This window comes from Orcinus orca, chromosome 9, assembly GCF_937001465.1.
Source record: "Orcinus orca chromosome 9, mOrcOrc1.1, whole genome shotgun sequence".
NCBI classification, from domain to species: domain Eukaryota; kingdom Metazoa; phylum Chordata; class Mammalia; order Artiodactyla; family Delphinidae; genus Orcinus; species Orcinus orca.
Genome location: NC_064567.1, coordinates 71311796 through 71334486, shown reverse-complemented (window position 1 = coordinate 71334486; position 22691 = coordinate 71311796). Strand labels below are relative to the sequence as shown.

Genomic DNA, 22691 nt, shown 5'->3' with positions numbered 1-22691 from the left:
AGTAGTTGTAGCATGTGGACTCAGCAGTTGTGGCTCGTGGGCTCTAGCGCCCAGGCTCAGTAGTCGTGGTGCACGGGCTTAGTTGCTCGGCAGCATGTGGGATCTTCCCGGACCAGGGCTTGAACCCATGTCCCCTGCATTGGCAGGGGGATTTTTAACCACTGCGCCACCAGGGAAGTCCTACCATAGGTTTTTGCTTTGTGGTTACCCCGAGGCTTACTTGAAACATCTAATAGTCTAATTTTTAATTTAATTTTAATTAAAATTAAAATTTTAATTTAACAGTCTAATTTTAAGCTGACAACAACTTAACTTTAATTGCATACAAAACTCTACCCTTTTACTCCTCCTGTCTATAGTATTTTTTTTAACATCTTTATTGGGGTATAATTGCTTTACAGTGGTGTGTTATAGTTTTTTTTTGGTTTTAAATTTTATTTATTTATTTTTGGCTGTGTTGGGTCTTTGTTTCTGTGCGAGGGCTTTCTCTAGTTGTGGCGAGTGGGGGCTACTCTTCATTGCAGTGCACAGGCCTCTCACTGTCGCGGCCTCTCTTGTTGCGGAGCACAAGCTCCAGACACGCAGGCTCAGTAGTTGTGGCTCATGGGCCTAGTTGCTTCACGGCATGTGGGATCTTCCCAGACCAGGGCTCGAACCTGTGTCCCCTGCATTGGCAGGCAGATTCTCAACCACTGCGCCACCAGGGAAGCCCTATAGTTTGTTTTTGATGTCATGATTTTTCTTTTTAATATTGTGTATCCATGAACAAATTACTGTAGCTGTAGCTATTTAAAATACTTTTGTCCTTTAACCTTTACCCTAGAGTTAAGTGTTTAACACATCACCATATTATACTATTAGAGTATTCTGAATCTGACTATATACTTAACCTTTGCCAGTGTGTTGTACATTTTCATATGTTTTCATGTTAGTAGTTATCGTACTTTCTTTTCAGTTTGAAGGACTCCTTTCAGCACTTATTGTAAGGAAAGTCTTGTGGTGATGAACTACTTCAACTTTTTTTTTTGTTTGGGAAAGTCTTTTTATCTCACCTTAATTTCTAAAGGAAAACCTTGCCAGGTAAAGTAGTCCAGTTGGCAGTTTTTTTCTTTCAGCACTTTGAATATATCATCCTACTCTCTCCTGGCAGGTCTTTGTGTGGGGAGAGAGGCTCAGTTCTCCTATTCTACCGTCTTGGTGATGATACTCCCTCCATCTGAATTTTCCTACTTCTAACCCAAAGCCACAGCAAGATGATCTTCCATCTTGACATCCAGGACTCAGTTGTGGCTGGAATTTCAGAGACAGTGGTAAGTGTCTGTGCATTCTCCAGACATCCATCTTAGGCTTTGAGGAGGTAAGCAAAGTGTCTTCAGCACAAACCATTCACTGCAAAATGGAACTTCTTCTCTTCTAACATGGGGACTTTCAGGTACAATATAAAGCTTTCCATCAGATGCTTCTCTTTGCTTTCCTCCCCTCAAAGTCATTTCATATTAACCACTTTTTTGGAAAATGGTTAATTAACTGCTGCCACATTCTAATGAAACAAATACACATAACCAGTCAAATCTCTCAGTGTCTTGCAACACAGAAGCTTTATTACTAGTATAGCAAGTAGGAAAACATCCTGGATTTCAAGGTAGATTTCACAAGGTAGATGTATGTAGGTCCCAACTCTGCCATTTTTAAAATTTAACTTTGAGCAAGTCATCGTCCCTAGATTCTCAGTTTTCTCTTTAAAACTGAAATAATAATCCACGACCTGCTCTCTGGGTGTTCTCATATCCATAGCTCTCAGTGGATTTAGTATTATCTTTACTTAATCCCTGTCCCTAGGTAACTGTTAAATGTCTACATATTTTTTAAAGTTAATTTAAGAAGTCATCTTCATGAAACACTTAGAAAGTGAACTGGTCAGGGATGACCCTTTAATGGCTGTTTTGGGTGAAAGAGTGAGAAGCAGTACTCTTGAAATGTGGGGGGCTCCCCACTTCAATCATTTATAGACAGATACCAAGGTTATCTTGATTAACAAAAACACAGCTGTGGAAAGGGCCGGGTGAAGGGGAGAGATAATCTTCAATATTTGGATTTAATTCCTTTTGCAGTTAGGTGAGGTAGAGACATAGGAAGGTCAGGAATAAATGTAAAATAAAACATTCAAAGATAAATTTTAGTACAATAGTTCAGCTGATTGAAAGACACAAACTTCTGCTATAGCAAGTAGAAGTGAACATAGATGGTCCTTTATTGATGAAGGGCAAAGATTTCATATATTAAGGGAAGGATCAGTTAGGTCCAGCAGTCATAGTAGTTTAGATAATTTGCAAAAATAAAAAGCAGAAAGAAAGAATTTGAGATAAGATATAACATAAAATTATATTCTTGTATTTTCCCTTAAAGGGGTATTTCATTTCCTATGATTTTTAAAGCAGTATCTGTTAATTTATATTAATGCTATTATTATTTTTTATTTTATTTTTCTTTGCGGTACGCCGGCCTCTCACTGTTGTGGACTCTCCCGTTGTGGAGCACAGGCTCCGGACGCGCAGGCTCAGCGGCCATGGCTCATGGGCCCAGCTGCTCTGCGGCACGTGGGACCTTCCCGGACCGGGGCACGAACCCGTGTCCCCTGCATTGGCAGGCGGACTCTCAACCACTGAGCCACCAGGGAAGACCAACAACATTATTTTTAAAGACACATTTCCTCTTGGTTTATTGATTTAATTTAATCCCTATACTTTCCTCTTCCTTCTCCAAAGCAGGCAATCTAATTCCTATTTGTTTGTTTTTTCAGTGAAAACATTTTAATTTTTAGTATTGATTATTTTCTAGTTTCATAGGTTCCCAGAGGGGAATTTTTTTTTGAATTTTATTTATTTTATTTTATACAGCAGGTTCTTATTAGTTATCCATTTTATACATATTAGTGTATATATGTCAATCCGAATCTCCCAATTCATCCCACCACCACCCCACACCCCCACTGCTTTCCCCCCTTGGTGTCCATACATTTGTCCTCTACATCTGTATCTCAGTTTCTGCCCTGCAAACCGGTTCATCTGTACCATTTTTCTAGGTTACACATATATGCATTAATATACGATATTTGTTTTTCACTTTCTTACTTCACTCTGTATGACAGTCTCTAGATTCATCCATGCCTCTATAAATGACCCAATTTCGTTCCTTTTTATGGCTGAGTAATACTCCATTGTATATATGTACCACATCTTCTTTATCCAGTCATCTGTTGATGGGCATTTAGGTTGCTTCCATGACCTAGCTATTGTAAATAGTGCTGCATTGAATATTGGGGTACATGTGTCTTTTTAAATTATGGTTTTCTCTGGATATATGACCAGGAGTGGGATTGCTGGGTCATATGGTAATTCTATTTTTAATTTTTTAAGGAACCTCCATACTCTTCTCCATAGTGGCTGTATCAATTTACATTCCCACCAACAGTGCAAGAGGGTTCCCTTTGGTCCACACCTTCTCCAACATTTGTTGTTTGTAGATTTTCTGATGATGCCCATTCTGACTGGTGTGAGGTGATACCTCATTGTAGTTTTGATTTGCATTTCTCTAATAGTGATGTTGAGCAGCTTTTCATGTGCTTCTTGGTCATCTGTATGTCTTCTTTGGAGAAATGTCTATTTAGGTCTGCCCATTTTTGGATTGGCTTGTTTGTTTTTTTAATATTGAGCTGCATGAGCTGTTTATATATTTTGGAGATTAATCCTTTGTCCGTTGATGCGTTTGCAAATATTTTCTCCCATTGTGAGGGTTGTCTTTTTGTCTTGTTTGTAGTTTCCTTTGCTTTGCAAAAGCTTTTAAGTTTCATTAGGTCCCATTTGTTTATTTTTGGTTTTATTTCCATTACTCTAGGAGATGGATCAAAAAAGATCTTGCTGGGATTTATGTCAGAGTGTTCTTCCTATGTTTTCCTGTAAGAGTTTGATAGTGTCCGGTCTTACATTTAGGTCTCTAATCCATTTTGAGTTTATTTCTGTGTATGGTGTTAGGGCGTGTTCTAATTTCATTCTTTTACATGTAGCTGTCCAGTTTTCACAGCACCACTTATTGAAGAGCCTGTCTTTTCTCCATTGTATATCCTTGCCTCCTTTGTCATAGATTACTTGGCCATAGGTGCGTGGGTTTATCTCTGGGCTTTCTATCCTGTTCCATTGATCTATATTTCTGTTTTTGTGCCAGTATCATATTGTCTTGATTACTGTAGCTTTCTAGTATAGTCTGAAGTGAGGGAGTCTGATTCCTCCAGCTCCGTTTTTTCCCTCAAGACTGCTTTGGCTATTCGGGGTCTTTTGTGTCTCCATACAAATTTTAAGGTTTTTTTGTTCTAGTTCTGTAAACAATGCCATTGGTAATTTGATAGGGATTGCATCGAATCTGTAGATTGCTTTGGGTAGTATAGTCATTTTCACAATATTTATTCTTCCAATCCAGGAACATGGTATGTCTCTCCATCTGTTGGTATCACCTTTAATTTCTTTCATCAGTGTCTTATAGTTTTCTGCATGAGGTCTTTTGTCTCCCTAGGTAGGTTTATTCCTAGGTATTTTATTCTTTTTGTTGCAGTGGCAAATGGGAGTGTTTCCTTAATTTATCTTTCAGATTTTTCATCATTAGTGTATAGGAATGCAAGAGATTTCTGTGTGTTAATTTTGTATCCTGCAACTTTACCAAATTCATTGATTAGCTCTAGTAGTTTTCTGGTGGCATCTTTAGGATTCTGTATATATAGTATCATGTCATCTGCAAACAGTGACAGTTTTGCTTCTTCTTTTCCAATTCGTATTCCTTTTATTTCTTTTTCTTCTCTGACTGCTAGGACTTCTGTAGGCTCTAGGACTCTGACTGGCTAGGACTTCCAAAACTATGTTGAATAATAGTGGTGAGAGTGGATATCCTTGTCTTGTTCCTGATCTTAGAGGAAATGCTTTCAGCATTTCACCATTTAGAATGATGTTTGCTCTGGGTTTGTCGTATGCGGCCTTTATTATGTTGAGTTAGGGTCCCTCTCTGCCCACTTTCTGGGGAGTTTTTATCATAAGTGGGTGTTGAATTTTGTCAACAGCTTTTTCTGCATCTATTGAGATGATCATATGGTTTTTATTCTTCAGTTTGTTAATATGGTGTATCACACTGCATTGATTGATTTGCGTATATTGAAGAATCCTTGCATCCCTGGGATAAATCCCACTTGATCATGGTGTATGATTCTTTTAATGTGTTGTTGGATTCTGTTTGCTAGTATTTTGTTGAGGATTTTTGCATCTATATTCATCAGTGATACTGGTCTGTAATTTTTTTTTTTGTAGTATCTTTGTCTGGTTTTGGTATCAGGGTGATGGTGGCCTCACAGAATGAGTTTGGGAGTGTTCCTTCCTCCACAATTTTTGGGAAGAGTTTGAGAAGGATAGGTGTTAGCTCGTGTCTAAATGTTTGATAGAATTCACCTGTGAAGCCATCTGGTCCTGGACTTTTGTTTGTTGGAAGATTTTTAATCACAATTTCAATTTCATTACTTGTGATTCGTCTGTTCATATTTTCTATTTCTTCCTGGTTCAGTCTTGGAAGGTTATACCTTTCTAAGAATTTGTGCATTTCTTCCAGGTTGTCCATTTTATTGGCACAGAGTTGCTTGTAGTAGTCTCTTAGGATGCTTTGTATTTCTGTGGTGTCTGTTGTAACTTCTTTTTCATTTCTTATTTTATTGATGTGAGTCCTCTCCCTCTTTGCCTTGATGAGTCTGGCTAATGGTTTATCAATTTTGTTTATCTTCTCAAACAACCAGCTTTTAGTTTTAATGATCTTTGCCATTGTTTTCTTTGTTTCTATTTCATGTATTTCTACTCTGATCTTTATGATTTCTTTCCTCCTGCTAACATTGGGTTTTGTTTGTTCTTCTTTCTCTAGTTCCTTTAGGTGTAAGGTTAGATTGTTTTAGATTTTTCTTGTTTCTTGAGGTAGGCTTGTATTGCTAAAAACTTCCCTCTTAGTACTGCTTTTGTTGCATCCCATGGGTTTTGGATGGTCGTGTTTTCATTGTTATTTGTCTCTAGGTATTTTTTGATTTCCTCTTTGAATTTTTCTGTGATCTCTTGGTTATTTAGTAATGTGTTGTTTAGCCTCCACATGTTTGTGCTTTTTACGGTTTTTTTCCCGTAACTGATTTCTAATCTCATAGCGTTGTGGTCAGAAAAGATGCTTGATACAATTTCAGTTTTCTTAAATTTACTGAGGCTTTATTTGTGACCCACGATGTGATCTATCCTGGAGAACGTTCCGTGCGCACTTGAGAAGAAAGTGTAATCTGCTGTTTTTGGGTGGAATGTCCTATAAATATCAATTAAATCTATCTGGCCTATTGTGTCATTTAAAGCTTGTGTTTCCTTATTAATTTTCTGTTTGGATGATCTGTCCATTGGTGTAAGTGAGGTGTTAAAATCCCCCACTATTATTGTGTTACTGTCGATTTCCTCTTTTATCGCTGTTAGCAGTTGCCTTGTGGATTTAGGTGCTCCTATGTTGGGTGCATATATATTTATAATTGTTATATCTCCTTCTTGGATTGATCACTTGATCATTATGTAGTGTCCTTCCTTGTCTCTTGTAACATTCTTTATTTTAAAGTCTTTTTTATCTGATATCAGTATTGCTACTCCAGCTTTCTTTTGATTTCCATTTGCATGGAATAACTTCTTCTGTCCCCTCACTTTCAGTCTGTATGTGTCCCTACAAGAGGTGGGTCTCTTGTAGACAGCATATATATGGGTCTTGTTTTTGTATCCATTCAGCGAGCCTGTGTCTTTTGGTTGGAGCATTTAATCTATTCACATTTAAGGTAATTATTGATACGTATGTTCCTATTACCATTTTCTTAATTGTTTTGGGTTTGTTTGTGTAGGTCCTTTTCTTCTCTTTTGTTTCCCACTTAGGGACGTTCCTTTAGCATTTGTTGTAGAGCTGTTTTGGTGGTGCTGAATTCTGTTAGCTTTTGCTTGTCTGTAAAGCTTTTGATTTCTCTGTCGAATCTGAATGAGCTCCTTGTGGGTGATCTTGGTTGTGGGTTCTTCCCTTTCATCACTTTAAATATGTCATGCCACTCCCTTCTGGCTTGTAGAGTTTCTGCTGAGAAATCAGCTGTTAACCTTATGGGTTTTCCTTTGTATGTTATTTGTTGTTTTTCCCTTGCTGCTTTTAGTAAGTTTTCTTTGCCTTTGATTTTTTTCAATTTGATTACTATGTGTCTTGGTGTGTTTCTCCTTGGGGTTATCCTGTATGGGACTCTCTGTGCTTTCTGGACTTGCGTGGCTATTTCCTTTCCCATGTTAGGGAAGTTTTCCAATATAATCTCTTCAAATATTTTCTCGGGTCCTTTCTCTCTCTCTTCTCCTTCTGTGATCCCTATAATGCAAATGTTGTTGCGTTTAATGTTGTCCCAGAGGTGTCTTAGGCTTTCTTCATTTCTTTTCATTCTTTTTTCTTTATTCTGTTCCGCAGCAGTGAATTCCACCATTCTGTCTTCCAGGTCACTTATCCGTTCTTCTGCCTCAGTTATTCTGCTATTGGTTCCTTCTAGTGTAGTTTTCATTTCAGTTATTGTACTGTTCATTTCTGTTTGCTCTTTAATTCTTCTTAGGTCTTTGTTAAACACTTCTTGCATCTTCTCGATCTTTGCCTCCATTCTTTTCCCAAGGTCCTGGATTCTCTTCACTATCATTATTCTGAATTCTTTTTCTGGAAGGTTGCCTATCTCTGCTTCATTTAATTATTTTTCTGGGGTTTTACCTTGTTACTTCATCTGGTATATAGCCATCTGCGTTTTCATCTTGTCTATCATTCTGTGAATGTGGTTTTTGTTCCACAGGCTGCAGGATTGTAGTTCTTCTTGCTTCTGCTGTCTGCTCTCTGGTGGATGAGACTATCTAAGAGGCTTGATGGGAGGGACTGGTGGTGGGTAGAGCTGGCTGTTGCTCTGGTGGGCAGAGCTCAGTAAAACTTTCATCTGTTTGTCTGCTGATGGGCGGGGCTGGGTTCCTTCCCTGTTGGTTGTTTGGCCTGAGGTTACCCAACACTGGAGACTACCTGGGCTCTTTGGTGGGGCTAATGACAGACTCTGGGAGGGCTCACCCCAAGGAGTACTTCCCAGAACTTCTGCTGCCAGTGTTCTTTTCCTCACGGTGAGAGACAGCCACCCCTGGCCTCTGCAGGAGACCCTCCAATGCTAGCAGGTACATCTGGTTCAGTCTCCTATGGGGTCACTGCTCCTTCCCCTGGGTCCCGATGCACACACTACTTTGTGTGTGCCCTCCAAGAGTGTAGTCTCTGTTTCTCCCAGTCCCGTCGAAGTCTTGCAGTCAAATCCTGCTAGCCTTCAAGGTCTGATTCTCTAGGAATTCCTCCTCCTGTTGCTGGACCCCTAGGTTGGAAAGCCTAACGTGGGCCTCAGAACTTTCAGTCCAGTGGGTGGACTTCTGTGGTACAAGTGCTCTCCAGTTGGTGAGTCACCCCCCCCCCCAGCAGTTTTGGATTTGATTTTATTGTGATTGCACCCCTCTTGCTGTCTCATTGTGGCTTCTCCTTTGTCTTTGGATGTGGAGTATCTTTTTTGGTGAGTTCCAGTGTCTTCCTGTTGATGATTGTTCAGCAGTTAGTTGTGATTCCGGTCCTCTCGCAAGAGGGAGGCAACAGAGAGCTAATTCCTGTTATGTATGTTATCTGTTTATAGGGTGTTCTTTAAAGCTATATGTTATTGTTTTATGAGCATGTATTTTTATTTTATCTTTATACACACATGTATCATTTCTGTTGCTTACTTCTCTCACCCAGTAGTGTAGTTAGTTATTACATAAACATCACTGTAAGCAGTTATGCTTATCTAGTCTGTAGTGGCCAAGTGCTACATGTCATCTCCTTCATGGTGTACCTTCACCCCATTGTAACCATTTGTTCTTCCAATAATGCACACTGGGTTTGACTCCTCCTGTCTACCCACCATGAAGAAGCTGTAGTGAACTTCTTAGCACATGTCTTCTAATTACCCTAGATGAGAATGTCTTCAATATACATTCCTGGGAGCAAGATTACCAGGTTATATGTTTTGTGTATACTAAAAATGGTAGTAAACTGCTTTTCAGAATGCTGCCATAGTTTACCTTCCTACAGCTATGAGAGCTCCAGATCCCCACATCTCCACCAATGCTGGCATTCCCTGGATTACTGAGGTTTTCACTGATTGAAGAAATAATTACTGAGTGTCTGTGATGCACCCTGGCTGTGTTCTAGGTACTGGAAATATAGGGAGACATAATACAGTATAACAGATGGACCTGATCTAATTTTGGGATTGAGGGTCAGTGAAAATTGTCCAAGAAGAGGAAGTGATATTTGATATGAGATCTAAAAGGTAAGTTGGAAGACAAGGGGAAGGCCAGTGAAGGGTCAGTGAGAAGAGAAGGAAGACAAGCTAAGTATTCCAGACAGAATGAAGGGAGGGTATGTTCCAAGAAGACCTGATCTGGACATAAATATGGCTCTTTGGAGAAAATTTGAAAGCACAATGGACTATCACTACATACCCACTAGAAAGGCTAAAACTATAAGGACCAATTATACAAAGTGCAGGTGAGGATACAAAACTGTCATTCATTGATGGTGGGAATGAAAAATGGTATGGCCATTTTGGAAAGCAGTTTGGAAGTTTTTTTTATAAAGTAAGACATATGACTTTCCTATAACTTGGCAACTCCACTCCTCGGTGTACATTAAAGAAAACTGAGTGCTTGTGTTCACAAAGTAAAAACCTGTATAAAAGAGTTATGTTCCTCCAAAAATTAAAAATAGAATTACCATATGATCCAGAAATTCCACTTCTGGGTATATATGCAAGATAACTCAAAATAGGATCTTGAAGAGATACTTTCACATTTATAGTCATTGAAGCATCAATAGCCAAGAAGTGGAGGCAACCTAAATGTCCATTGTCAGATGAATGGATAAAGAAATGTGGTATACACATACAATGAAATATTAGCCATAAAAAAGGTAGAAATTTTGTCATATGCTACAACAGGGATAAGCCTTGACAAAAAACGTTCTGCCAAATGAAGTAAGCCAGTCACAAAAAGGCAAATACTGCATGATTCCACTTATTTGATGCATCTAAAGTACTCAAACTCTTAGAAAGTAGAATGGTGGTTGCCAGGAGCTGGGGGGAGGGGAAAAGGAAGTTGTTTAATAGCGTTTCAGTTTTGCAAGACAAAGAAGTCCTAGAGATGTGCTGCATGACAATGGGCATATAGTTAACACTGCTGTACTGTACACTTAAAAATGGTTCAGATGGTAAATGTTATGTGTTTTTTCCACAATGACACAACTTCATAGCAGCTTTATTCGCAATAGCCCTTAATGGTAGAAGATCTGAATAGCCATTTTTCCAAAGAAGACATATAGATGACCAAAAGGTACATGTGAAGATGCTCAACATCTCTAATCATCAGGGAAATGCAAGTCAGAACTATGTACCTATGGTCAATTAATCTACAACAAAGGAGGCAAGACTATATAATTGAGGAAAGACAGTTTCTTCAATAAGTGGTGCTGGGAAAAGTATAAAAAAAATGAAATTAGAACATTCTTTAACACCATACACAAAAATAAACTCAAAATGGATTAAAGACCTAAATGTAAGACTGAACACTATAAAACTCTTACAGGAAAACACAGGCAGAACACTCTGACATAAATCGCAGCAAGATCTTTTTTGATCCACCTACTAGAGTAATGGAAATGAAAACAAAAATAAACAAATGGGGCCTAATTAAATTCAAAAGCTTTTCCACAGCAAAGGAAACCATAAACAAAATGAAAAGACAACCCAAAGAATGGGAGAAAATATTTGCAAACAATGTGACTGACAAGGGATTAGTCTCCAAAATTTACAAACAGCTCATGAGGCTCAATATCAAAAAAACCTCCAAACAACCCAATCCAAAAATGGGCAGAAAACCTAAATAGACATTTCTCCAAAGAATACGTACAGATGGCCAAGAGGCCCATGAAAAGATGCTCAACATCATGAATTATTAGAGCAATACAAATCAAAACTACAATAAGATATCACCTCACACCAGTCAGTATGGCCATTATCAAAAAGTCTACAAGGAATAAATGCTGGAGAGGGTGTGGAGAAAAGGGAACCTTCCTACACTGCTGTTGGAAATGTAAATTGGTGCAGCCACTATGGAGAACAGTATGGAGGTTCCTTAAAAAACTAAAAATAGAGCTACCATGTTAACCAGCAATCCCACTCCTGGGGATGTATCTGGAGAAAACCATATGTCGAAAAGATACATGCACCCCAATGTTCACTGCAGCACTATTTACAATAGCCAAGAAATGGAAGCAACCGAATGTCCATCAACAAAAGAATGTATAAAGCAGATGTACATATATACAATGAAATGTTACTCAGCCATAAAAAAGAATGAAATAGTGCCATTTGCAGCAACATGGATGGACCTGGAGATTATCATAGTAAGTGAAGTAAGTCAGACAGAAAGACAAATATCATATGATATCACTTATAGTGGAATCTAAAAAACGATACAAATGAACTAATTTACAATACAGAAACAGACATACTTCAGGAATGAACTTATGGTTACTGGGGGGGGGCGTGGGGAAGCAGGGGCAGAGGGAGGGATAGACTGGGAGTTTGGGAATGACATGTACACACTGCTATATTTAAAATAAATAACCAACAAGGACCTACTGTATAGCACAGGGAACTCTACTCAGTATTCTGTAATCACCTAAATGGGAAAAGAGCTTGAAAAGCAATAGATAATTTATATGTATAACTGAATCACTTTGCCGTGCATCTAAAACTAACACAATATTGTTAACTATACTCCAATATAAAATTAAAAACAAATAGATCGTTTGCTCAAGCTATTTTTTGTATCTTGGATGCCTTTGTTCTTATTTACTAGTTGAAATCCTCCATTTTTCTACCCTGGCTCAGTGATCTGTTCCCCAGTTCTTGGCCTATGTTAGGTCTTCTTTTATTCTGGAGCTCGGTCTATCAAATGACCTATCATTTACAATAGTTGGTCATTCATATCTGATCCTGTGGTAGGAAGAATGACAGCCCCCAAAGATGTCCATGTCCTAATCCCTGGAAGTTGTGAATGTTACCTTGTGTAGCCAAACTGACTTTGTAGATATGATTAAGGTTAAGGACCTTGAGAGAGAGAAATGATCCTGGTGAGTCCAATCTAATCATATGAGTCCTTACAAGCAGAGAAACTTTCCTGGTTTTAAGCCAGTTTTCCTAGCTTTTGTCTTTCAGTCAGAGAGAGGTGTGATGTGACTGAAGAAAGAGATGTGACTGAAGAAAGGTCAGAGAGATGTAAAGTTGCTGGCTTTGAAGACAGAGGAAGGGGGTCATGAACCAAGGAATGCAGGCAGCCTCTAGAAACTGGGAAAGGCAAGGAAACAGTTTCTTCCCTAGAGCCTCCAGAAAGGAAAAGATCTTGCCAACCTCTATATTTTAGCCCAGAGACTTGTCACCCTTCTGACCTTTTTTGTCATTTTGAGCCACGAAGTAATTTTTTGGTTAAGATAGCAATAGAAAACTAATACAATCTCAAAGTATGTGGATATTTTGAAGACTCCACGGAAGCTTTGTGACCTTGACTCCCAACACTTTGTCTGGCACATAAAAACTAATCAGAAAATGTTTAAAGAATAAATGAACCGGAGTTTCTCCCTCCTCATTCTGCAAGTCGCGGAATAATCCTGTAATCTGTCAGCATCACTCCCATAGCCCCTCCACCTCACCCGAGACAATTCCTTTCTCCATTCAGACACTTTGCTTTCCCTTCCCACCTTTATCACCTTTATCCTCAGTCAATCGATCTTTATGATATGAGTACTGTGGATTCTGGTTAGCCAACATATCTGAAAATGGACCCTGTCGATTAGTACTATGGAAGAAAAAATGTAAAATACACATTTTGAAAACTCTTGTGAAAGATAAAAACACTGATTCCCTCAGAAAACATAGTACATAGAGACAAGGAGACAAAGAAACTTCAGGTATCATTACAAATTGTTCTGTTACCATTTTAACAATGTCTTGTTGTCTGTCTTGGACTCATTCACTCAATAAGTATTTGTTTATTACCTACAATGTATTAGGTATTGTGAAAGTTCTTTAAGTCAGCTAATCACAGCTTAGTTAACTGAATCAATTTATTGCTTAGTGATTATTTATCAATCTCTTATTTTTAATGACTATACTATTGAGTTAACCTATGAACACTTAAACATATAGATGCCCAGGTACAGCCTCTCTATTTCTAATATTATAGATCCCTGGATGATGAACAATGTATTAATGGAGGGAAAGAAAAGAGCAAACTGAGCAAGCGGGAAAACGATAGAAAAAAATAACAAAAGCCAACCTTAATATTGAGTACTTACTCTGTGTCAAGTGTTATGTTAAATTCTTAAGATGTATTGTCTCATTTCATCCTCAAAACCCTCTGAAATTTTCCCTTCATTTTAAAGACAAAGAAAGTAAAGCCCAGAGAGATAAGTAACTTGCCACTGATCAACAATTATTAAGATGGAGATGGGATCTGAACCTCGGCAAGCTGATTCCAGAGTCACAACCTACTCTTCCTCTGTAGTGGTAAGAAGACAGGACTGAAAGATGAGGATGGTGGGAAGCCAAAGTTACCGTGCATCTCATTTTACTTATGCTTCTAGTCCATTGTGTTTCTTTTTTCAAATTAAACACTTGTTTGTAAACAGTTCAGAAGGGAACCCTGAAATACATCACACACTGGATTTAATCCCTAACATACTAAGAGTTCACACATGCCCCAAGACCACATGTTAGGCATTGAACACAGGGATAAAATGATGGTCCCCAGAGGAAGAGGAAAAGAAGATAAAGGAGCTCCTTTCTTTTACCAGGAGCTTCCAAATCTCAGTCCACTTTTCAACTAAGGTATTGTTGACACTGGATGAAAATTAAGAATAAAATTTATATTGGAATGTTTGCCTGTTTAGATAAACAGGTGCTCACAATAACGGTATCAGAGAGAAAAATCAGAGACCTGAAAAATCAGTGCAACATTTAGCTTCCAGAAGCCTTGGAGAGACAATCCTAAAGCATGGAAAACAAAGCTGTATTTCTATTAGACACGAATGTGTATTTAAGACTGGTCTATATTTCTATATAAATCTCCAGACACAGGAAAATGGGGTTATCAATGCCCTTGACACTACTGATAGACCATTCAAAGCTAAGGCGGATGATACTTAGGATTTTCTACCTTATTATACTTCTAAAAAATATTCATGAATAAGACAGTTATTCAGAAAACAAAATAGCCAATGGGAATATACTGTACAGCACAGGGAACGCTACCTAATGCACTGTGGTAACCTAAATGGGAGGGCAGTTCAAAAGGGAGGGGATATCTACATGTGTATGGTTGTGCAGTGGAGGCTAACACAACATTATAAAGCAACCATACTCCAATAAAAGTTAATTAAAGAAACAGCCAGATTCAGAATCATATTTTTCTCATGCTTCTGTGTCATATAATGACTGAAACCATCTCATTCATGAGAAAAGTTGACAAAAGTTGAAGATGAAATGATTCAGAAACAACCAGATCCTCTTGTATTAAAGAAAATCTAATGTGACTCACACTGTAATCAATAAACTGACATTTGAAAACCTAACTTTCAGTTTTTGTTTTGATTAAAAAACGAGAGAGTCAGAAATTCTAGAGTGTAAATATGCTCCCGGTAACTTAAGAGTTGATCATTCTGAAGTCTTGATTGCCAGAGAAAACTTTTTCTTGATTTTCAGCAGAGCCCGAACTGGTATCCAAGAATAAACCTCAATATTGAACTGACCTTTTCAAAGTAGAAGCATTTGAAATAGATACCTGAACAATGCAAACTATAATCTTTTAAAGGTACAGTCTCCTGACAATCAAGAAAGAAACTAAGATCACAGTTCTGTTTTCTAAACAATATGCTATATGTGACTAGTCCTATCTATTTTTTTTGAACATGTAACTTGACCCCACGTAGTTTTTTGTCCTTTATTTTTGTTTTGTTGTTTTTTTAACTGACCCACCATTTTGTTCCTGCTCAAGTCTTCTGCCACCTGAAAATTATGTTTTGAAAACTGTACTTCAGTCAATCATCCCCAAAATGAATCCCGAGCCTTTTTCTAATAATTTATTCTTCATGGTCCATCAGTGAGTTATAAAAATGAAATGACTGTTTGCACTGTGTTGTCATCTCCCTCACATCCCCCCCCCCCAAACTGAACAAAAAATACTTACAATGGTTCTTAGCCAGGAGCATTTTATCCCTTATTCACTAGTGGTAAATGAGTCAGATATGAGTTGGCCAGGAAAAGAGCTGCTTTACCCAAAATCTTAGTACAAAATGAGTCATCTCACTCCAAACACCAATATATTCTCCAAAATAACTGGCAAGAATTTCCTATAAAAAGAATCTTGCCTTCACCCTTTTCCATCCATTTAGTTCTCTGATTTTTCTAATTTTTCAATTTCCTGTGTACTTATAACACTGCATTCTTAACAAAGGCCTAAGAACATTTCTACCTCTTTACCTCATTGTGAAAGCCATCTTTCCTATACTGAGTTGGGGGACAATTCTGATAGCATTCCCCTTTAAAGAATAAATGCTCTGTGGCTTTTAAGGGTTCTCCCTGTCTGATTCTCTGTGATGAAATTCATGCGTGGTTCAATAGAAATGCAAAAGCCAGTTCTAGAAGAATTTTTCTTTTCCTCTGCTGAAAAAGTGAGTTCAAAGCCACCAAAAATACTTCAAGCAAAACCATTTTCCTTCCCATAAGAAAAATCAATCAAAATAGATACAACCTGTCTAAAACTGATAAAGAAACATGAATCCAGGCCACAAGCTTCAACTGTTTCCCTGTACATCAAAACATTCCCATTCCCATTCTTTCTCTGCCATCAGATGAAGCTTAAAAGTCACAGTGAACTGAAGCCAGGGTCAAGTCCCTATAGATGATCAGGAGTCAAGCACACTATGTACCTGAGGATAAACAAGCATGCTTATAGAGCCAATTCCTGCCAAAGTGCTGAGATTTTTATGTTATGTGGGGCTCACAACAGCACTTATTATTCTTTATTATTCTAAGCCCTGCAATTTAATGGGAAAAATTACTTACAATTCATTTCACTCAGGCTGGAATTTAGCTTCGTTTCTCTATACTAAATGAATTCTAAAGAATAGCTACGCTCCTTTTATATCCAACACTAACAGATGTTAGTTTCCTTAGTTTTACAGCCCTCAAATGACAGACAACTAACTGTATTTGGCCTTGGGAATAACTGCAACACCTTTGGATTATGAACTTGGTTTGGTTCTTAGCTGGGAACAGCAGGGGGTTAGTTCATATTATCAAAGATGTAAAGTAAGTTTACCCTTATGCTCCAGATGCCCATATGAAGATATCTTTTAATACAATATTGTACAACTTTTTTTTCTCCTACTGGTAATCTTCTTTTTAAGTGGTTATAGTTAGGAAAAACAATTGCATAAAAATGAAATCTCTTATTCAATGTATCTCCTGCTTTTGACCAAAGCAAGATGTTAAATCCATTAAACTCTGAACACCCAGTAAAAGCAAGAAAAACTAAAACTGTTCATATTTGTGCATTCTTGGGAAAATTGCCAACCTATGTACTAGTAGCAGGATCTGTGTAATTAATGGTGATGTTATTGACGGAGGGAGTTCGATTTCATTCTCAGAAGCAATTTAAAAGTGCAAGCTGGCAGAGCTTTAGTGCAAGCTCACCTATTCATTTTTAAATTGAAGAAATGTGACTTTGAAGTCATCCACAGAGAGCACCAATGTCACTGTCTGTACATTTGGGGTGGTTTTGGTCATAGTAAAAAGAAATCCTGAATGTAGCACTGTCTGTTGAACAGCAAAATGTACAAACTAACAAACATTTCTTAAAAGGAGAAGAAGCAAACTCAATCTTTGGTTATCTTTATGTTTTTTTTTTCTTTTCCTGAAAGCTATTCATATGAAGACTAATTAAAATCAACTCCTTCTTATCATAAAGTAAAATAAAATCAGACCCACATCCACACATTCCTTTATACACACTCCCATCTTCTTGGAACGTGACTTTCACCTTTATCGAGTAGTTGTACCTCACGGACAGTCATATAAGGCTACCCAACTGACAAGCCATACCTCCAGCTTCTGCTCTCCTTTTTCCCCTCTGTTATATCAGTAACTTCGAAATGATGAGAGAAAGAAAAAGAACATCTTGAAGAATAGAGATAACTAAGGAAAGAAGTTAAGCCCACAAGAAGCTTTCTCCATAATGATCTGTACTAAATTATCCAACAAGGACCATCTATCTCATCACTCTATTTCTCTGTGAACTGTAACAACATGCCCCACCTCTGTGTTTCTCATGAAGAATGAAACACATGAATTCCTGACAGCCGACAGCATGTGCTGTGGCATCTGTGGCTTCGCAGAAGTGGAAGTGGAGGAGACCGGAGAAGGAGAGCCTAGAGAGAGGCTCACAAACGCTAATGATGAGCCTGGATGTTACTGACTCTGATGATTCCCCCCATGTTGCATTCATACCTGTTGTCTTCTCGAGCAAAGGGCTGTTCCACATCCACCGTCAGGGAGGCCAGGGCAGAAACGGTCTCCGTCTCCTCTTGCAACTGCGCCCCAGCCAGAGCGCAGCCCCTCGGCACACTCACCGTCCTTACCGACTTCCAGTACTTGCCTAAAAAACACAAAGACCCATGCATCATATGTTATAGGAATTTTAGTTCAACAGTGTTAATCAGAAACTTGTATAGGTCTAACTCAGAGTAATTGTTAGGTTAAAATTCACAATGTTATACACAGTTGTAATTTAATTTCTTAACTGTTGTGATTAAGTGTTTTTCTCAATCTGGAATGCCAAGTTGTGAAGTGCTCATATTGCCAAGCCTGAGTCTCTCCCTTGCTCAGAAGTTAATAAAGTGAGGAATAATCCACAGTCTAATGAACTCACTATCAGACTGACAGCTGTCTCTGCAACTAGGTAAGCAAACTCTGGGCATCATGCCCTCTGGGTAATCCTCAAGAGACTGGGAGGTAGAAGTCTTATGGAGAAACTGAATGAACCAGTAATGTTAAAAATTGCTACTTGAGCCATTAACTTTTTTTTTTTTTTTTTAATGAGGTTGGAATATTAAAGGAAAAGAAAAGCCCAGAAATGCCAGCATGAATCGAATGGCAACTTTGCCAGAACAATCAGGTTTGTTAGTCCTGGATGTTCTTTCTTTCTCAACCCCGGGGTGTGTACTAGAACAATAATTGATTTAAAACCTTAATATATGCATTGGCTGATGTTGGAGCCCTTCCATAAGTTATACGGATCCAATTATACGGATGTTTCTTTTTTTGAGGCGGGGAAGGAGAATGAGAGGAAAATAGGAGGTAATTTCATGAGAACATGCCAGTGGGATAAATAAGAAAGAGCAGAGTCAACAGCCTTTTTGCAGCCCCTAAGTTATTTTTTTGTGAAGCGTTGAATAGCCCCGTATCAAAGCAGGAGAGTCTCCCTAGGTGCTGACATGACTCACCAGGTAAGCAGTATCTCGGCAGCCTGACCAGTTAAGAGGGAAGCTGGCACGCAAAGTAGCTTACTTCCACCCCACCCCCAAATTAAAATAAAGTTATGCTAGAGTAGAAAAGACAAATGGGTGAATACTGGATTGGGGAGTAAGATAACCCAGTTCTAGACCCAGCTCTGCCACTAACCATCCTATGCTGGCAGGGCTCTTTGGCACTTTATTTTTGCTTCTCAGAAACAGTGGGATGGCCTCAAATTCCTTCCAGCTATAAGTAACATTTCGTGATTGGCCTCTCCTTATCTTACTGCTTCACAAAGGAATGGATGTCATGTCATGTTAGGGGAGGAGACCCAGTCTCCCATCCACTCCCCATGTCGACAGAACCTTCTGGCATAGTTGTCTACTACTACTACTTTACTTGCTGTGATCACCTAGTCTGGCCAAAGTCAGAATCATAAAGCTTTTAATTTGGACCAAATGATACCAGTTCTAACTGAATGAACCCACAAAGTAACATTTTCTGAAAGCCAAGGCTGTGCCGGATGTTGAGGACACAAAGATGCTTCCCTGACACCAAGAAATTCATGGTCTAGTTAAGAAAGCCCTTTTAGTTAACAAACAATGACAATTCTGTATGGAGAAGGCCCATGTGATCCTAAGAGGAAATAAGAAGAACATATACTTTTGATGCCAAGAAGGCAAGAGAACACTTGCCAGAAAAAATAACACCTGACCAAGTATTTGAAAGACCATCAGAAGTTAGTCAAGCTGAAACAGAGGAAGATGGTGGTGATGAGGTATCCCTAGAAGAGGAAATAATGCACACAAATGTGCAGATACTCAAGTCTCTGTTGTTCACTGGGGTACAAAGTCCACTGCTAGGCACAAGTGGAATGTAAGCAGTATGGAATGTAATGCAAGAGACTGCTATGGTGTAGGCATGGGCTAATTAACACACAATCTTGAATAGCATGCCAGTGATCTTGGCTTTCAACCTGTGGGTGATGACGGGCCATTTTAAACAGAAGAGGCAGAGAATCAGGTTTAAATTTTTCAGAGATCCTTCTGGAGAGATTACGGATGATGGATTAGTAGGTGGTGAGAGTGGTGGCAGGAAAACCAATTTCACCTCCTGGCAAACATCCAGGCAGGAAATGATGATGTCTAAACCAAAAGTAAGTGACAGAATAGAAATGAAGAGATGGACTAAAGAGAGGTTTAGGAGGTGAGCAATGGAAATGCGTCTTGTCTTATTCTTTAATAGCCTCCTACCTCTCTCAGCTTTGAAAGATAATTCTGAATTGACAGTTCCATTCCAAGACCCTAATTTCTCTATATCACAATGTCATTATCATCTTACCCAAGTTGGAAATGTCATATTCTATCTGTAAATGCCTTCAGATGTAATGAGTTTCACAAAGTATTATTATTAATTGTTATTTTAGCACGTGATATTCACAGAGCAGGTGATTCTAGAAGTCATCATTTCCTTTTTTTCTAGAGTGACTAATATCAGGCCTCTGACAGGTAAACAACAGGTGGTTTTGTGGGTTAAATTATGTTACAAATTACAGGAAAGAGAAACTCATGTTACTGAGCTTCCAATATGTGCCAAGGACTGTGCTAGGTGTTTTCACATTTATAATTTTATTTACTCCTCATGACATTTATAATTTTATTTACTCCTCATGACAACTGTGTAGGCAGTGTTAGGTAATTTTTCTCTAAGGTCACATGGCTAAAAAGCAGAGGAGCTGAAATCCTCACCCAGGACTGCTTGACTCCGAAAATGTTTCTTCCTCTGTAATCAGCTGTCCTCCTTTATTTAGTCCTTCTCTACCACCCTCCCACTACCCCTAAAAATACAAAAATAGACTCAATATAGGAAAATCTCAACTTAAAAGAATTATGCACATGGCAAAACAATTTTATATATATATATATATATATATATATATATTTTCTTCCCTTTACCAAAGAAATCGTCTTTGGTAACAACAAATTACCCTTGCTCCTTAGATATGTGACTCAGCTGATCTACCTTTTACTGACTTTATGGCATGGGTTTATTGCACCTAGTGAGACAACCACGTTGAGACTAGTTCTTTCTACTCTTCACTTCTCATTACCTTCATTTCTCATAGTCTATTGCAAGTACCTCGTTGCTTCACTGATGAAGCTATCATGAAACTGGAGACAAGTGCTCATTGAAGAGTATCCCTTTTTAAAGTGATGTGTTTCTCACCACCTAGCTGAAGGCACCATTAGGCACAGTGCTCTTTGAACCTGTGGCGCCTACCCCAAGTTTCTGAAGCCTGTAGGGTTGTCCATCACAGACTTGTATCGCTAGAGGTCCTATAGTCCACATGGATCGCTTTCTTTAAGCCAGGTATCTAACTGAGAAGAGAATCAGAGGCCCGTTTCATGCCATTACAGCCAGGAGTTGCCCAGAGTCACCAGAATATCTTTTGACCAAGCTACCCGTGCAAAATTTTTCTCTGAGTATTTCGGGCTCTAAAGGGAGCCCTGGGAGTCGAGATTTATAAATCGGGACCCCATCCTAGACCCAGAGAAATCATTTGGATCACTGGAGCACAGTGTCCACATTTATAAAATGATAGTGGTGGGATTGATGATAAGGAAAGGTCTCTTCCTGCTCTAATTCTCAATGATTGTTATTCTTCTGATGTCATATATCACTCTTGGATATTAGAATAAATTTGTTATGGCAGAAAATCTTAGTTTTCTGTGAGCCTATGAACACTTGAAGAGGTCAGTGGACAACTTACTTTTAGATAATATGGCACATCTAGAATAACCAAGAGCTTCAATTTTCAAGAATTCTACTTCTTCCTCAAGAAACATCTTTACTCCTCAAACACAATCAGGACAGAAGGACAATCATTAATGAGAATCATTCAGCAGAATGACTGACAATGATTCTTCAAAGTTCAGCCTTTATGCCTGTGAGTAGTGAGACGGATTTTAAATAGCTGAGACCTTTTCAATAAAAGTTAATGTGTATAAAATAACCTGCTAAGATTAAATGTTAGAAGTTGGTTTTTATCCAAGTGTATGAGGTTCTTCACTCAGAAATAACCCAAGACTTTAAATTCAACATGGCTTTTAGCAAAGCCTATAAAAACAAGGGAAATATTCTACATTAATAATGCATTTATAGGCCACTATCTCTATTTGTAAAGAAGAATAATTAAAATGGAAGTAGGTATAGCAAGACTGTGCAATATGCAGCCAGTTCAAACCCTACAGTTTATGGGTTATATTTTCATGTGATGGGTATTTTTTTTTCCCTCTAAAGAAACATATGTGCAAGAAAAATCCTATCTGTTGGCATGAGAATAATAGCCCCATTAGCAAGTTAGACAAATGAAGTAAGGTGTACTGCCAGAGTTTTCAGGAGCTGCTATTCATAAAGTAGAATACTAGTAACAGCCACCACTGTGTTGCTCTCCTAAGGCAACAAAACTGGCAGAAGAGAGGGGTTTTCCATTAAACCTGGACACACACACTCCCTCTTTGATCATATCCTCTATCTTTATTCATTTTTCCCATTGCATAAATCTTCCCACTTCTCAGCACTTCTGGGGGGGAATTATTTGGCTTTCATTGTTCTGCATTTGTATTTTGTCTGTAGAGGTGAAGCAAAGAATGAATCTAAAAGGTAAAAACTAGATAACAGAATGCAGACAGTCAAGAGTTAGAAGTGGGGGACACAGATGGAGTGTCGCTGGGTCAGATAGGAGCCATGAAAGGACATGTTGCAGGTAACTGTATAATCAGACTTCAGCATAAACCAGGTTTTTCTTGATAATGATCAATTTGGAAAAAGAGGTACTTGTTGACACATGAAGGCCTGTGTTAGCAATAACCTATCCACCAAACGTTTTCCCAACCAAAGCCCTTTGAGACTCTGAAAACCTCCTGACCCCACAACCTCCCCCTTCCATCATCAT

General features: G+C 38.5%; 1 protein-coding gene across 1 annotated transcript in view; it reads right to left on the bottom strand.

Annotated features, from left to right (window-relative positions):
* Positions 1-22691, bottom strand: part of LOC125960275 (histone deacetylase 9-like) — a 253045-nt gene that overhangs the window by 10790 nt on the left and 219564 nt on the right. The window contains exon 9 of the mRNA XM_049714694.1: positions 17732-17879. Within this exon, the coding sequence (XP_049570651.1) occupies positions 17732-17879 (148 nt within the window). The remainder of the gene's footprint in view (positions 1-17731; positions 17880-22691) is intronic.